The sequence below is a fragment of the Phodopus roborovskii genome, unplaced genomic scaffold, assembly GCF_943737965.1.
Source record: "Phodopus roborovskii unplaced genomic scaffold, PHOROB, whole genome shotgun sequence".
NCBI classification, from domain to species: domain Eukaryota; kingdom Metazoa; phylum Chordata; class Mammalia; order Rodentia; family Cricetidae; genus Phodopus; species Phodopus roborovskii.
The window spans coordinates 36576581-36594254 of record NW_026125295.1 but is presented as its reverse complement, the minus strand read 5'-3'; the positions used below and the strand labels follow the sequence as shown (position 1 = coordinate 36594254).

General features: G+C 33.5%; 1 protein-coding gene across 3 annotated transcripts in view; it reads right to left on the bottom strand.

The window, feature by feature from the left end:
• Positions 1-2372: 2372 nt before the first annotated feature.
• Phip (pleckstrin homology domain interacting protein) overlaps positions 2373-17674 on the bottom strand; it is a 111362-nt gene continuing 96060 nt past the window's right edge. For all 3 annotated transcript variants that reach the window (XM_051173027.1, XM_051173034.1, XM_051173041.1), the window contains 5 exons: positions 15880-16032; positions 15014-15177; positions 14297-14556; positions 13593-13790; positions 2373-7917 (listed from right to left, as the gene is read on the bottom strand). In XM_051173027.1, coding sequence (XP_051028984.1) covers positions 7280-7917; positions 13593-13790; positions 14297-14556; positions 15014-15177; positions 15880-16032 — 1413 coding nt within the window. In that variant the 3' untranslated portion in view covers positions 2373-7279. The remainder of the gene's footprint in view (positions 7918-13592; positions 13791-14296; positions 14557-15013; positions 15178-15879; positions 16033-17674) is intronic.

Genomic DNA, 17674 nt, shown 5'->3' with positions numbered 1-17674 from the left:
TTTAAGATTTGTTACTAATTATACTTTGTATTTCTAGTAACCGATGTACCACCTTAAGATTCCAGTGAATTAACATTACTCCACTTTGTTAAAAAAAAAAAAAATAAATAAAGCACTTTTCACTACTCTGGTCATTTAGTTAACATTTGGTTCCCCAAAAGTAATAACAGAAATACACCTAAATTTTGCCAAATGTTTCTTAATTATGTGACAGTTATTACTTACCAGGCTCTTACATAAAAGCCAAGCAGAGATGTCAGAGACAAAGATGGAGTGCTTGTTTAGTCCATCTTCTGAGCATCTGCTGCGCTGGCAAGCTGTTTGGATTCTAACTCTTTCTGTAGACTGCATCCTTTGTCATGTATGGTCACTAAGTTCTCTTTTCCATTAGTCTGTTAATTCAATGATCAGCTACTAAATTCACTGAGACGTCTTTCAATCTTTGAGCCTAAATAAAATTACTAAAGCCCAAGTCTTCACCGTGTGTACTGGTCCTGGTGCATCACTACCTCACTGCTCGTGCAATAAGCTACTCTGTTCCACCTTCAGCCACCAGTTCCAGCTTGTGTGGAAACTAGAAGGTAAAACTTCTCTCAACATGGGAGCTCTTCAAAGTTTTTATTCACTCATGCATGTTCTTAGTTTTTGTTTTCCCCATAATTTGACCTTTGTGCTAGAGCTGCTGTGGCTCATGATCTGCTTTTAAATGCTTTTGAATGCATGATAGCTGGAGGAGGAATTCAGCCCTGAAGAATTTCTAAGGGGGGGGGGGGAGGGTGACGACAAAACAAAAACAAAACAAAACAAAACACCAAAACAAGATAGGCTCCTGAGCCACTAGTTAGGTTAAAACAGCTGAGAACAGAATCTATAAGGTTTTTTTCTAATACCAAGAATGCAGGCTGCATGTTCATGGCAGGGAGCTGGGGATGGTGGGCAGATGAATTAAAAACTCTGACATTCTAGGAATTAAGCAGCTTCTTTCAGATGATTAATTTCACTTTCTCACAAGGCTAGACCCTAAACTCAAGATTTAGATCCTAAACTCAAGATTTAGATGAGACTAAGATAGGCTATTTGGATTGAATTAGACATTAAAGATTGAATTCAATTTTATTGTTGTTTTCACGAGACAGAGTTTCTTTGTGTAGCTTTGGAGCCTGTTCTAGAACTCAGTCTGTAGACTGGGCTGGTCTCAAACCTGTCTCTGCCTCCCAAGTACTAGGACTAAAGGCCTGAATCCAATCTTTTACAATGAAGATCAGACATGAAATAGCCTTGCCAGGTTACTCACTCCTTAACTGTCTGGCAAGTCAAAATTCCATTTTCCAGTCAAAGACCAGGTCTTTCATTTCATCATGCTTAGCATGTCTTATTGGCCCAAGACATTCATAAACTGGATCTTTTGATAAAATAGTAATGAACATATGGTTAATGTGTGAAAACTAGAACTACAAGTCCTGTAATTAAGCTTAGCCAGGGGTTTTGTGACCTTTAAGCTTACTGTCCTTAAATACAAGGGAGACCGAGATCATAAAAATTGATGTTATAACAAAAGAAATCAGTTCAGAGTGATATTTTGGAACTAATTTTTCTTGGCTGGTTTTTCTAAGTATATATTAGGTACATTGGTATAATTCAGAAAGAAAATGTAACTGAAAATCATTACTTGTTTCAACACAAACTATCACCATGTTTAAGCTTAACTTTAAAGTCTTACATATAATTCCATGTAATATCCACCCTAAAATTGGGAGATTCTTAAAGTTCTTAAATACCTATGCCAACCTAAACATCTGTAGGAAGAGTAAAAAATAGCAATTTTATAAAAAAAAAAAAAACAAAAAAAAAAAAAAACAAAAACAAAACAAAACAAAAAAAACTGTAACCCAGGCTGGCTTTGAAGTCTTGATCCTTTGGAATTAAAACATGTGAACATGTGCTACCATGCCAAGTTGCAAAACAGTACAGTTATAGATCTGTACAAATGCCTTTACAAAACGTCAGCTTTAAGTAAATGTTTATGCAAAATGTTCCCTTGACATATAATTGTAATTATTACCACTAATGTAATAACTCCAATACAAAAAGTCAATAAAACTGTTTTAAGTAAACACATAGAAAAGCAAAGGAGTCTTTATTTTTAACCTTTAGTCACTCTGGAATTACATTAGGTGTTTAATCTTTGATAGTGATTTTAACATTTCACACACAGAAAAGTGAAACCTCTAATGAACTAGAATTTACAAAATGGCTTCTATATCACAATTGCTTTGATAAATTGCCTGAGTATGTACCAACTGCTTCATATTGTCCAAAACTAACCAAAACAAAGAAAAAAGCAAAGAAATCATGAGGCTCTACAAAATGGCTTAGAAAAACAAGTTTTCTATTTATTTAAAAATAAGTTTATAGTTACTACATTGCAGGGACAGGAATTCTTACACATACATTCTAGTTTGTATAAAAGGATTCCAAGAATTATGCATCAAAACTAACATAGAAAGTGTCCACATAACAATAAAGAAAGGTCCAATCAATATGTACAAAAAGAAAGGGCCTGCTACCTTGGTGCAAGACTGCCGTTTATGACATGATACTCCAGGTCTAGAAGAAATAAAACAAAAACATCAATAAAGCTAAATAATTTTTTTAAAAAACCTCTGTCACTTATTACATACAACAGATTTTGCTTGTGTTTAACATTGCTTTCTGTACAAAATAAACATAATTTTAATTTGAAATGTGTCAGTTACAACTTTAACCCTTTAGGTCAGTTGCTTTTAAAAAACTGAGCTATGTCCTACACATGTCTAAATATCCCGTGGTGGGATTTAGTAGTTCTCTTAATAACTTTTAAGACCTGTCTCTTCTTGCAGTTTCAATATGGTCTAAAAATGTAACATTGTATCTTATTTTTTTAATTTATTGTTGTGATAAATCAATACTCACATCCTTGAAAGTAATCAGTATGTGTGTGCATTTGCCTTGTAAGTGCACGTACTATAATACAATCCTGAACCTATCTTCTTAGCTCTTTAAATGTAGAAACTCATCCATATACTACTATGTATTTGGTTTGTGCCATATAAGGTTAATTTCCTGATATTTTTTATCTGCATTAAAAAGTATTTCAAAACAGAGCTATTGAAACTAAAAAAAATCTATTTATATCTGGGATAGTCTACTCACTGTAATGTGTGCAGGTTCACCTCCAGAGCGCTCACAGTGGTACTTACAGTCTTGTGACTCATCTGACCTCTTCCTGGAGTACTGTACATAGTTCAAAATGACTTTTCATTTGGAGCACTTTGATAAGTAATTAAAAGCAAAACAGTTTCTTAGTAAATGCATTAATTTTAGTTCAAGTCATCTAGAAATCAGGGCAACTAGGGAAAGTGAATTTTTTTTTGAATGAAATAAAAGGTGTACTTTTTCCAATTTTAACATACAACTTATCACCTAATCAAGCTACTATTGTTAGCAATATTGTCTAGATAAATTGGGAATAATGTATTTTAGGCAAAAGTAATCCCCCAACCTAGTTCTCACTTTTAGAATTCTATATTTCCTGTGTAAAGGATGAACACTGGTAATAGCCCTTTAATCATTAATCAAGTACCTTGGTCCTTTTAACCTACTCAAAAATAAATTTCAGGTGAACAAAATTTTAAAAATCTATTTGTTTCTTCAGATAGAAAGCTTAAAACCAGTTCCTTTCAACTTAACTTTTAAGACAAACTTACAGATAGCTATGGATGTATAAAATGGAATGTTGAAATTAAACACTGATGACTGAGATTAATCATGCAAATGCTGATAACATCACACAATGACCAAAATTTTATTTCAACACACCTGTGAAGGTATTTGGTTAATCTACAATGCTGAAGCTAAGAGAAATTTCTGTTAACAATTCTGTGGTAAGGGAATGTTTGCTGTCCACGGACTTACATAATTCCCAAGTCAAACTGAATCCAGTCAATCACGTATACTTATCTCTGGCTGATGTGGCCTTAATCACCCAACAAATGATCTATAGTTATTCTAATTGTAATAAGAAAGTTCCATAGAAATCCACCAGTCTTTAGAATTGTAGTGAAGCAATGCAATAAAAGCAATGGCAGTAAGACCCTTACTCTTCAGTTTATACTTATATGCAGAAGACGGATTGCTCTAGGGAAAGCTGTGAAACATGAAATTTTAGGAACCTAAATATCTACTTCCAAAGGCTGGTAGGTTGTAATTAAATGGAGTCTTTAAACTACCCTATGACAACATTTAAAATTCGATTAAACACAGGTTTAATCAGGATAGCACAAAGAACAATATGGTTGAATATTAAAGAAATGACATAAACTGATTTTTGGGGTGTTGCTGCTGTTGTAGCCCTAGTCTTGATGTTGGTTTGCAGCTAAAGGTAACTTTGAACTCTGATGTTCATGCCTCCACCTCATAAAGCCTGGGAGGATTATAAACATGCACCACTAGATTTTTCAGCCTGAAAACTGATTTTTATATTCCATGCACATATAACCAATTTTATTTCTGATATTTTCAGTAAACTTATTATTTTTCTTATTGCTTACCTAAGACAAGTGCCAACAATTCCTTCTGGTCTATAAACAGTACATACATGATGTTACTGTCTCAAAGGAGACTTTTCCAAGTGGTAAAACCCAAAACATGATGACTTAAATTTCTTAATTCAATTTTTGCAATCTACAGAAACTAAATTATAAAAATATAAAATCTGTATCTGGTATTAATATATCTTGTGTTTCAGTTACAAATAACCTGACCCAAGTCTTTTTGCTTTACTAAGAAACCAGTGTCTGAAAAAATGTCCAAACATGGTCATAAATATACAGTGTCTTTAAAACAGAAATAATGTATTTCTTTTTGTAGGAAATACAGAAATACTTATTTAACTGCTCAGAAGTTGGAACTCTCTGTGCGCCATTCAAGAGGGCCCTCCACACTAAGACTGTGCGCTTTCTTTTACTGAACACACCTCACAACTACTTTTTTTTAAATATAAAAGTGGACTTTAGTCTATTTTTCTAATACAATGCAGATAACATCAGGAAATTACATTTTTTTTTTCAGATTCCCTTCAAAAGCAACTAATTAATGACTTAAATTTCCAACATACACACTATCATTTTTAATAATGGTGAAATTGACTCATTTTTTTCTAAATAACACACAATCCATTTCTGCATTATGAAGATTTAACTACTTAACTTTAATTATATAGTCCAATATATCTGTTAGAAAAAAATAAATGTACAAAAAAACCTAAAAAATTTGAAATTATTTTTCCACTGTAAAATCACAGCAATCCAGTCAAGATCTGGAAAATGGTTCACTTAGTTTCACTGGAGGGTTTTTGTACAAATTTCATTACAAATGATCTAAAAAGCCCAAATGCATTACTTTTCATTCTTCTTCAAGACAGTTAAATGACAGTTAACATTTGTCCTTATCAGAAACAAGGAAATAATTACATAATCTAATTATATATTTTGCCAAAGTTCAATTAAAGACTTTATTCTCTATGTCAGGATCATTCATGCTGATATATATTTTCCCCATCCTTCCTTTTTAAAAATGTAGTATCTGAAAATTCTGGTTACATTTTTGTACCATCAGTCCTCAGAAAATACTACATTCATAAACTTAAAAAAAAAAGTAATTTTAAACAATAAAAATGGCATTTATGTTGGTATTCAAGGTATAAAATAACTAATGTACCATAAACAAATAAATAACTGCTTTCCTTTTCCATAGCAGTACATATAGTAATACATTCTCCTAAGTCATATAGTTATCATTTACAATAGACAACTTAATTTTACTAATGATGCAAAAAATAATAGAATACAAGGCACAATCATTAAATGGGTGTTTTTTTTTAGAGTGTATATTGAGATACCAGCGTGATAAGGATACCGTAAAAAGTGCAGAAAAACACAATGTGCAATGAGACCACTGTATAAAACATGATTGCATAAAAAGTGATTTGGCCTATTTTAACTTTTAATAGTTGAAAATAACCAATCTGTTCCTTAAAATTAAACTATAAAGTATGACATTTTAAAATTATTTTTATTTTACTACTATCTAAAAAATCCTGGGGGGAAAAAAGAATTTATACCTGGGTAATAGTACTTAAGTAGGCGTCTGTATATATATTCAATCACACCCATTTATCAATATACACACGCACACAGACATGGTTCTTTGCAAGTCATTTTAGCCTATTGGATATGTCTGAAATATAAAATGACATTTATCCAGACAAGTAAACATCAAATCCCATACTTTTTTCCTGTATTTTCCTTGAATCCTTTAACCAAACGTTTTCTTTAAGATATCTCTGTCAAAGGACCCACCAGTGCATTATTTTCCTACTATTAGTACCAAAAAAAAGATACACCTCAGCATAGTTCTGTGATAACTTGCTCTTTAGAATATATAGCTTTCCCGGTATTGAAACATGTATGCTGTCCTGACAGTCAAAAGCAGGCTTTCCGCTGCACTGATTTTCAGTCTTTGGCACAATAAACAGAGACAGAGTGACTGATAGAAGAATCAAGGTCTGAAAAATTAGACAGTCAAATATTTTCCAATGTGGATATGTTTCCTTTGCATCATTACATTTTCTCCTAAGTTTGGCAGAAATGGAGTAAAACAAAATCTTCCTCTAAATAACACTTTTCAGGATAACATATGGTGGGATTATTAAAGTTATCTTTAGAGGAAACGTTTCTTCATGTACGGCTACTCTGTGTAACATCTTTCTTCCTAAGGGCATGACTTCTGTATCAGTAAAAAGGTACCTTATTTGGTCAAAAAATAATTCAATTTACCAGGAAACATTCTATCACTATGAATACTATGTTTCTTAAGAGTGTAGCAGAGCTGTCGCTTCCATAAATAAATCAGGAATTTCTAACAGGTCCTCAATTTCAAACAGTGAATGAAATGAATGTGGAAATGAATAACCTAGCTAAGGGCAATAAATAGCAAACATTTGAAATATATATGTATATAGATTTTTTCTTTTTCATTCAAAGACGTAAATTATTTTCTAAATTTGTTTTTTTTTTTTTTTTGTTTTTTTGTTTTTTAATTTTTTTTCCTCCTTTTTTCCTAAGTCAAATTGTAACATTCCCTAATCCATCATAGCAGCCAGGAAGCAGAAACCTTAGTTCTACTTACTCCTTAACTGTACCTGCTTCATAGATTTTGAAGTACAATATTTTGCTTCAAGTTACCAACCAATTAAATTAGCCTTTGCTTTTTCAGTCAACTTTCGGACCCGCCCTCTACTAGAAGTCCCAAAAGTCAAAGAAGTGTCTTCAAATAACAGCTGTCTCTGCTCTTCTTCTGAGTCATCCTCATTATAGAAAGCTGTCCTTCGGCCTTGGTTTCTAGTTCTCATGTGAGGTTCAGAGCTTTTGAATTCTTCAAACTCTTCTTCCTCATCTATAGGACCATCTGTTTTTTTCCGGTTACTTCTCCTTAACACTTTAACATTTGCAGGGACTATGAGTTCTGAATCTAGGTTTTGTGTTTTCATCTTCCTTTTGGGCTTTCTACCTCCACGACTCTTTTTCTGTAACAAATCCTCCTTCACAGCATTAGTGTCAGAAAGAAAACTGCATGTTGAAGAAGGAAGCACATCAGCCCTGATTGGAGGCATGTTATTTTGCTCAGAGTTTTCTTGCTTTGCACACTGCAGTTTCTTGGGCTTTCTACCTCTTTTCTTATGTGTAACTTCACCACTGCTAGTGTTAGCTTCTGTCTTAGGCTTCCTTCCAGGCCCTCTCTTCACAAGTTTTGACGGCTGTCCTCCATGGCCATTTACTTGAATGGTTCCTGCTGTAAGAACATTGTTCTTACAGTCTCCTGAAAGAAAAAAAAAAAAAAAAAAAAAAACAGTACATTTAATGTATTGTTTAGCCTGCAAACAAATTGGTAAGGACACTACAATACTCCTATGTAATGATATAATAATAAACAATAGTAATAATAACAATAAAAAAACTCCTACTAAGAGAACTGATGAATTTCTACAGCTATTACCTAGATTTTTATTTTTAAAATTTTATTTATTGCGTGTACACTTGCATGATGACGATGTCTATGTGTGAGTGCCATATGAGTCACCATACATCTGTGGAAGTCAGAGGGCAACTTTTGGGGAGTTCTCTCCTACTCTCACATGGGTTCTGAAGGCAGAAATGAGGTTGCCAGGTAAGCACAGTTACCTGCTGGCCCATCTTATTGACCCCTAGGAAAAGATTCTTAAGACAGAGTAAAATACAAATAAATGACCCAAGTTAATGCTGTCACTGAAAGCAAAGAGTAGAAATTCCATGTCTACCTCCTTTAGAATTTTTTGTTTGAATCACATGAAATGATCATAGTCAATTGCAATTTATCACAACATTACTGTTTAACCTACTAAACACAGGGTGTTTCTGTAGCACCACTTTTATGAAATAATGGAAAGATATTCATATATATTTGGTTGTGAGCCTAGCCTGTAACAACTGAGCCATCTCTTCAGCCCAGAAAAATATTCTTAGCATACTAATTTTATGACTTTTTAATCTGGTCTTCCCAATAAATAAGCATGTTCACTGTTACTCTCTTCCTTTCAATCATCTAATCAATGAGAAGAGGACTCAGACAATAAAGACTAGAAAAAATTCTAACTTCTCTATCAGAAATGAGTCTGAAGATCTCCTTATGTTCCCTAGTCATACAATGAATTTTCTTTCATAATTCCCATACCCAAGATAATTAGGATTATATTTGCTGCAGAAATTTTTATCAGTTAATCTCCATAAAAACTGCCATGGCTTTGACATTCCTTACCTATTTTCATTTGCAAATGTATAAATAAATTATACTTGGTAACTTGTTTAAAGAGGATTAAGCAACAATAAAATAACAACTGAAGGGTAGAAAGGTGATTAGTGAAGTTTGGATCTCCAGAAACTACCAAAAAGCCAATTAGTGTGATATACATGTGTAAGTTCAATTGCTGGGGAAATAGAGCCCAGGGGACCATAGAGGTCAATGGCCAACCAACCTAGCCAACTGGGGAAATCCAGGCCCAGAGAGAGGACTTGCCTCAAAATATAAGACGAATGATTCTTAACATCAACTGCTGATCTCTAAATGCATACACACACAAAACCACATTCACTGGAGTTTTTTTTTCTTTTTACATGCTAAAATAGTCTCTTTTCATATAATTGAATGGCAAATGATAATTTGTAACCATATGATATAGACTGATTGTATCAATTCTATAGAGTGGACCACTATTATCTTGGTTAAAAATCTTGCTGTTAACTAATTCCATGCTAAAAAGTCAAGAACTTCAACAAGTCGGAGCAGGGAGTGAAGAGAAAAAAACAACAAAAGTCTCCCATAAACGATTTTCTTTAGATTAGCTGTTTTTCAACTACGAGGTGAAGGTGTGGTATATAAATGTGGAAAGGAAGGATTTCCTACAAAGCAAACTGCCTGAGGCTTGTATGTGTGTTTTTTTTTTTTTTTTTTTTTGCTTTATGTGAAGACCTGCTGATAATGGTACTAAAATAAAAGCTATAAGCAGGGGAACTAAATCACTCAAAAAAAAAAAAAAAAAAAAAATATGTCAATTACACATACCAGATTTACTTTTTTTGAGGTACTGTGAAATGATCTGACATGCAAATTATGGACATAGAAGAAATAAGGGAATACTTTGATAGATTTCCCAGAAAAATCATAGGAAAATATGGCTTATTCAGATACAAGATGTCTAAATAAAAAGGATCCAAAAAACCAAACAAACCCAGGAACAAAAATCTCATCCCACCCCACATACTGTCAAAACACTAAAACCACAGAATAAAGAAAGGCTCCTGAGAGAAAGGTCAAGTCATTTATGGAGGTAGGTCCATCGAAATAAAACCTAATTATTCAACTAAAATGTTTAAAACCAGAAGGCCTTAAAAAGATGTATTTCAAGTTCTGAAAAAAAATCTATTAATGGAGAGAGAAATCAAAACTTCCTAGGATAAAAACACTAGGTCAGCATAATGAAAGAATACATAGAAATGAAGAGAAAGATAAACACACTCAATGAGCCATAGAAGGTCCAAGAAAACACAACCCATACACAACCAAACCAAAAGAACAATAACACACCTGAATCCCAATCAACCAACCAAACATTACAATGAAATGCTAACATAGACATAACTTTGAATAATAACTCTGAATATAAATAGCCTCAATTTCCCAGTAAAAAGACTAGCAGATTTGTTAGAAATAGATTCTACTTTAGGATAAAAGAACAGAAAAAGGTGTTCAAGGCAAATAAAATTAGGAAATAATACTTATTATTCGAGTATCTCACAAAATGGAGCTCAAATAAAAACTAGTTAGAAAATATACAAACTAATTAGAGGGGACAGAACACAAGTCACATGAAGAGGAGGTGGGGAAACAGAGTTATAAGTGTAAGTGGAGATAGGAGGACTGAGGAGAGGTTGGGGGTAGGTTAGTCTAAACTAAGGATTTATGAAAAAGCATTATGGAAATCTACTATTTTGAAAGCTAATTTTAAAATCTTATTTAAAAACTAATTTGAATAGAAGAAAGAGCCTTGCATGGGTGGTTCCTGCTGCTCCCAGAAGATGTGGGCTATTAAATAAAAATCTCAGTGTCTGGCTATTGGTAAGGGAGCCCCCAGAAGCATCCAAAACAACACAAGCTATTTCCATCGATCTTAACTGCTCACAATTAGATAGTAAGACGCTACTAATGAAGCCATTCCTTACTTTGGGTACAGGAAATAAATCTCAATTGGTCCCCATACTCTCTCCCTGCTGACTATTCTTACATAAGGCCAGAAGGTGTTAGGCTGCAGGGAAGAAAGGACAACAATGATTTCATCCAGAACTGGAGCCTCTATGTATAATAATACCGAGCTGCCAGGCAACATGTGACCACTGGTGCAATAATGCTATGTTGTTTAAGGGGTGACCAACCATTTTTAACTGGATATGAGACCTTTTCCAAAGGCAGAATTTCACGCTTGCTACTATAAACCTTGGTCAGATAGCCTATGACTTAGGAGACTATATAACCTAAGAGGGTAAACAGGCTGTTGTTTTTGTTCTAAATGGTCTTTGTCAAATGGCCTTCTTCTAAATATTTAAGTTTATACCCATAGACTTATGCTGCTACAAACTTTGGTTGGAGAGGTTGCTTTCTTCAGTGGGTAGTGCTTAATGCTGAGACTCCAATCTAGTCAAAGTGCAGAATATAATTGAGCATTCAGCTATAAATGGGAGGAGAATAGTGAAATGCTGATTAATGAACATAAAATAGCTGTTGTATACATCAACTCTTTTAACAGCCGTGGTTATCAGCATAAGACAAAGCCAGTCAAAATTTTAGCATGAATGGGGTAGGGACCCCTGAGTCTCCATGCTTGGCAGAATAGCTACAGGAAGTTAAGGACTGATGGGGTGAGATCAATCTCTTCCTTTTGGGATGTGGCTGCTAGTATATTGTCCATGTCTTAGTAGACAGCCCCCAAAATATATGAATAACAACAGTATACACTGGAGTTGGGGTATTAGAAGAGAATAAGGAGTTTGGAAGGAAACAGCAATAGTGGGAGTTCATAGGGGAAATAAGGGCTATGATCAAAATACTTTGTATAAACATGAAATTTTCAGAAATAAAAAATTAAGAATGCAAAACTGTCATGATCAAAATCATTTGCTTATTAAAACACATCTACCATATGGCAAGTACAGGTGACTGTCTTTCAAAGGACCTAGGGTTTGATTCCCAGCACCCAAATGCTGTTCACAAGTATTTTTCTAAGTATGGTTCCACAGGATTTGACCCCTTCTTCTAGCCTTCATGTCCACTGTTACATGTGTTTCAGATACACATGCAGGCAAAACACCCATACATAAAAAATTAAAAGAAAAATGTTTAAGGATTCCTGAAGATTATACTGCATGAGTTAAAACATAATACCAAATTGGGGATGGGGGAGAGAACCATCCAAAGGAGGAGGAAGAAAGATGAGGTAAAATAGAGAAAATGGGTGGAAAGGGGAGGATAAGGCAGACTGAAGGACTAAGTGAGTATGACAGGAAGAAGAGGTTAGGAACTGAGAGAAATAGAGGAACAGTTAGGGAATTAAATTAACACAAGGCTTGAATTGTATCCATGGAAGAGGGAATATTTTCAAGGCTTGAATTATATCCATGGAAGAGGGAATATTTTCAAGAGATGTTACAGACAAACACATGAAACATAAAAATCTAAAGTGGTGAAGAGATTTGGATACTAGGCTGACACCCAAATTTTAGTCTTTGTAGGTGGGTAGAATATGTTTTTAAAAATGAAACAAAGCCATTTAGCATAGAAAATGAGTGAAGTTTCTGGTGAAAATATTAGGGAAGAAATGTCTAAGGCATATTTTTTGGAAGTTATGATAGAAAATGCTCATTAGTGGACTATCCTGGTAATGGAACTATTTTTTTTACAAGCATTATAGCATATTTTATTAGTTGCTTTCTCCCATCTTTCAAACATAAAGCCTTTTCAATAACAAACCAAGTCTTCACTTGAAAGCCTTTAGAATCTTAAGAGTGAGTCTTTTGATCTATGGCCTATTAGCCATTTATACTTTTGTTCTAAAATCCAATTTGGAGAATAGAATGTCTTTGGGTTTTTAAAAATTAAGCTAGAAACAAGTTTACAATGTTGATAGTCTTTAACTCTAGAATACATTTTTATTTCCATATAATGCTTTTATCTTTAAGACACTGTTTTTTTTTAGTTGTAAGTTAATTTTATTTATAAGCAAGTAAATCATTTTTATTTCTCATGTATTTGATATACTTTAAACATTTCGCATTGCATACGATCAGTAAGGCTGTCCCAAAGAATCTGCCATGCCATTCAATTATAGGAAATATGCATAATTTTCATATTAGAACAATTTGACTGAAAAATTACTAAAAACAGATAAAAATGAGGTAAGAAAATGAATTTTCTTAATATTTGTTATAGAGAATCTAGAGTATTAGCCACCAGAGCTTCCGAGTTGACATTCCACTACAAAGTTGTCAGCTAAAAAAATATATTTAGAAGCTTATGGATTGTTATATGATCACACACTAACATGAACAGACCCATCTTTCTGCAATCTTTCAAAACCTACTAAGATGTCTAATAATCAAATTTAAGACATATATCTTCAAATTTTTTAATGACAATGTTTTGCTTTTGATATAGTACTGCAAGTTACTAGATTTATCAGATTACACACTCTTTTAAATTGACATCTCAGAAAAGCAAAAATAAAGGCCAACCCCTATAAAGACTTTAACTGTAAAGACCAACCATATACAAGTAACATTTTTCTTTACTATTTTGGAGACAGAGTATCCATTACTGGCTTGGCCTCACATCTGCTATCTTTCTGTCTTACCTCTCCACTAAACAGCCATGTAGTGTACCACCACACCCAGATATAAGTAACATTTTACCTTGATCAGCCACAGTTGATGACTTTGGAAGAGTGGAAGCTTTTGAGAGTACAGAAGACTTCATTTTACGTTTGACAGGTTTTTCCTTTTCCATGTTTTCTTTTGCAGTATTATTCCTTGTACCATGGCCAAATGTGGGTTGTTCAGGGCTTGAAAGCGTACTCAAGGCTTTGGAATGTTTCAAAGAATTCTCTAGCACTAAAACATATATATGAAAGATTAGAAACTAAGACTTGGTGAACTCAAACATAAGCAACAGCTCTGGGCTTGCTTGAAATCTGAGGACAAAAATTGAGTGATACTTAAATCTTCTTCACAATATCTTTCTTTACTGTTATGCTGGGATACAACCCATGGCCCCGTGCATACTAGAGAAGCCCAGTACCTTCTTGTAAGAAACATCTACAAGAAAATTTTAACAAGTGCAATCATTTAAGATTATGAAGCCAGTCTTGGCAAACTGGTAACAAGTCAAGGGTTTATATTTGGGCAGTCTCTATCAGTTTGCTTTTGTTTTGTCCTACAAAACTACCCCTAAACCTCAATTTTCTTTTTCTCACTTAACCGATTTTTTGAAAAGAGGAAAAACAACAAAGAAAGCAATATCAGCAGTTTCAGGTAATTACTAAAAGCCACAGAAAGTCAAAAGCTTTGTAAAGACAAAAAATTCACACCTTGCTGTAGAAATTGTGATTAAGTCTTACTTGTTTTTCCTGGCATGGCAGATGTACTAGTTTTTGAAATAAAAGCTTTTGTGGCTGATGAAGTAGACGGCTGCTCAGTGATAACCGGATCTACAGCCACACGGTTGCTCCTGGTTCGAACCACAGAATTGGATTCTGGTTTACCATTTATCTGAGCAGCATTATGCCTTGGCAGTACTGATCGTGTAGGTAGAGAGAATGGAGAGGTAGATATTTCTGACTTCAGCTGGGGTTTTAAGATCTTTTTTTTCCTTTCAGGGCTGCAGATAAGATTAGACCACATTGTTAGTCACTCTTAACACTTCTCCACATATAAAAAGGTTTTATAATACTTTTTAATTCAACATTTGTACTATCATGAAATATGTTAAAATATGAGATTTGTAGTGGATTTCATATGGTTGTGAGCCTTTGAGAAGTGAAAATTTAGTGAAGGATCATCATAAATGCTATAGTTATATGACAGAAAGCATGATGCCATCACTATCCTAGAAATGCTGTTTTACTGTATAGATTTAGCAGTTTGAATTTAAGCACTTACACTAGTAAAGCTTTAGTTTAAAAGATTAAAAATCCTCCACATCATAGGAACTTGCATGTCAAATATATCATTCTGCAATATAGGGAATAGTAAAGGAAGCATTAAAAACCATCAAGTTCTGCCAATTTGGACGACAAAGTCAGATTAACTAATGTCATCTATAAGACACTAAGTACCTTGAGGCAGCACTGCTGGAAAGGGAGCTGCTTCTATTTCGTTTCTTCCTCCTTTTGGTTATGGTATTTCTTTTATGAAAACGAAGAGCAGACTTATAATCAGACAAAACTGAACTAATGTGTTCTTCAAAGAAAGCAGACAGGCGTAAACTCATGCTGTAAATCTACGGAGACAGAAAAAAAATCCATAAATATTCTTTTAAAAGAACATGTCTATTTAGTAAACACTGTAATTTAAATATTTTCTGGTAAAAATTTCTATAATTTAAATATTGCTGTTTGTATTTAATTTTTTTCAGTCTCTTCTGGTGCAAAGCAAGCTAAAAACAACTTTACAATTAAATTATTTTGAATGTAGACATTTGAGATATTTAACAAAAAAGACTCTCAAGTTGGGAAAGTGGCAAAATATTCCTCATTGTAAATTATCATACTTAAACTACCCTAAAGGGTTGGAAACTCATTCCCTTGCTACCCATGATCTCTTTACTCCTGTACTGCCTATTTGAAGCTCTGTTTTGAACAAAAGTAAGTGGCAGGCTGAACTTTTACTCATTCTCAATTTGTTTCTATTCAGCAATGTGGAACTAGGTAGAAAAGTTAAGCCCAGAAGGCTCTATTTAATGAGATCTTTAAAAAGGCAGCTATGCCTGAACTGATGCCAGTGTTTAAATGATATCAGTTTGAATCAAAAACAAACAAACAAACAAACAAACAAACAAAAAAAGCAAGGCACAGAGGAAAGCATTGGGTCATCATTAATATTAACAACCTAATAGCTAGTTCATTTTGCTCAAAATTTTAAGTAAAAACATTTAGAGATTTGACATCCTTTGAACTTAAAATAAGATAATGTGATGATATACCCTTGATCTTTTGCTTGGTGTATATGCTTTAGAATTACTAAATATGAGCCTGACATCTTTACATAACTCCATCGGTGACTCATAGTTCCCAGCCTCTAATGTTTCTCTGACAGTAGCAAAGTCCATTGGAGTGTCAATGATGTCTCTGTAGTCCTAAGAGAGAAAGAAGCAAACAGTATTAGTACCTCTACAGAAGTATCATTTTTATAGCACAGGAATTCATAGGAATTTTTAAGTCACAGAAGTATTAATCATTTGTAAAAAAAAAAAAAAAAAAAAACAGTAAAAACTTAAAAACTTCAACCCACCTATAAATCTAATGAATGACAACTCCTTGAAACACTATAAAGTTATAAAATGAAGAAACATAATCAAAGTGGGGCTAGATAGATGGTTCTATGGATAAGAGCACTTGCTGCTCTTACACAGGATCAGGGCTCAGTTTCCAGTACCCACATGGTGGCTCATGACCATCCTGTGAGTTCAGGGAATCCAATGTTCTCTTCTGAATTCTGCAAGCATCAGACATACACATGGTACATACACATACACGCAGGCAAAATACTAACTCATAAAATAAAAATAAATCTACAATTCCCCAAAACATCCCATGTAGACAAAGGCTGCAGTTACAATAACTTTGAGTTTTAGAATTTACCAAATTAGGCATTTTTGAAAAATAATAATAATAATAAAAAATATAAATGGATGTCAGAAAGTGTGCACTCTTGTGTAAGGGAAAATAGAACAGACGGGACTATGAATTCCAGGCCAGAGTGATCTACTTCCTTGGAGATTTTCCTGTTACTAATTTCTACTCTGATTCCATTAATAGACAGACTCCTTAATGACTTCAATGACTATTAGTTTTTACTGTTTCCCCCACTTACTGATTTTTGTCTTTTACTTTTTTCCCAATCTTTCCATGTTCTACATGAAGATACTTTATTATTTCATTTTCTATGTCATAAGAGTATATTTTAGATTCTAAGCCCATGTATCACATACACTTAAAAGAAATACCTCTCTCACACCAGACCTAGGAATAACCTCGGTTGTAGAATGAATTATTCTAGATTTTTAATCAGAGTGCAAATCTTCCTTAGTTGGTTAGAGTGTCTCAATTCTTTCCTAACCATGGCCCAAGGACTCATTTGTTTCTGCATAGGGTTAATATTTTTATATCTAGAATAAAAACAGTAAGTCTCAAAACACAAACAATCGATAGTACCAAGTAAATTGCAAATCATGTTTTAAAACTACAATAAATTTGTAGGAAACAAAGGGAAGCCTAGCTTTTGAAAATCAGAGCATTGTATATAACACAACTCAATCCTGGAATTCTGGGAAGGTGAGTTTCTCATTAACCCAATTTATTCCATTGTTACAATTAAACATTTAATTTAACATTTCTTTTGCACATTTAAGGAGTCTATTTCTGGCTTTCGAAATTAAAAACCATGATTTTCTGGTATCTATCAAAATTGTCTATATTCATCATTTCAAATTAAAATGCCTACAAAAAACAATAATGAAGTTAGATGTAACCTCATATAGGTTGTGATGCCCTAAAAAACTATAAAATCCCAAATTCCTACTTAGAAGAATTAAAAAAAATAGATCATCTTAACCTGGATTGAGATTTCTTTGTCAGAGCAATTATTAATAGTTGAATCCTATAATTCCAACACTTTCAACCATGAATTCCCTAAAGTTCACACTGACATTATCTAAATACAATACAGTAATATTAACCGATATTGGCATATAGTGTTTCACCATCAAAAAACTGTTA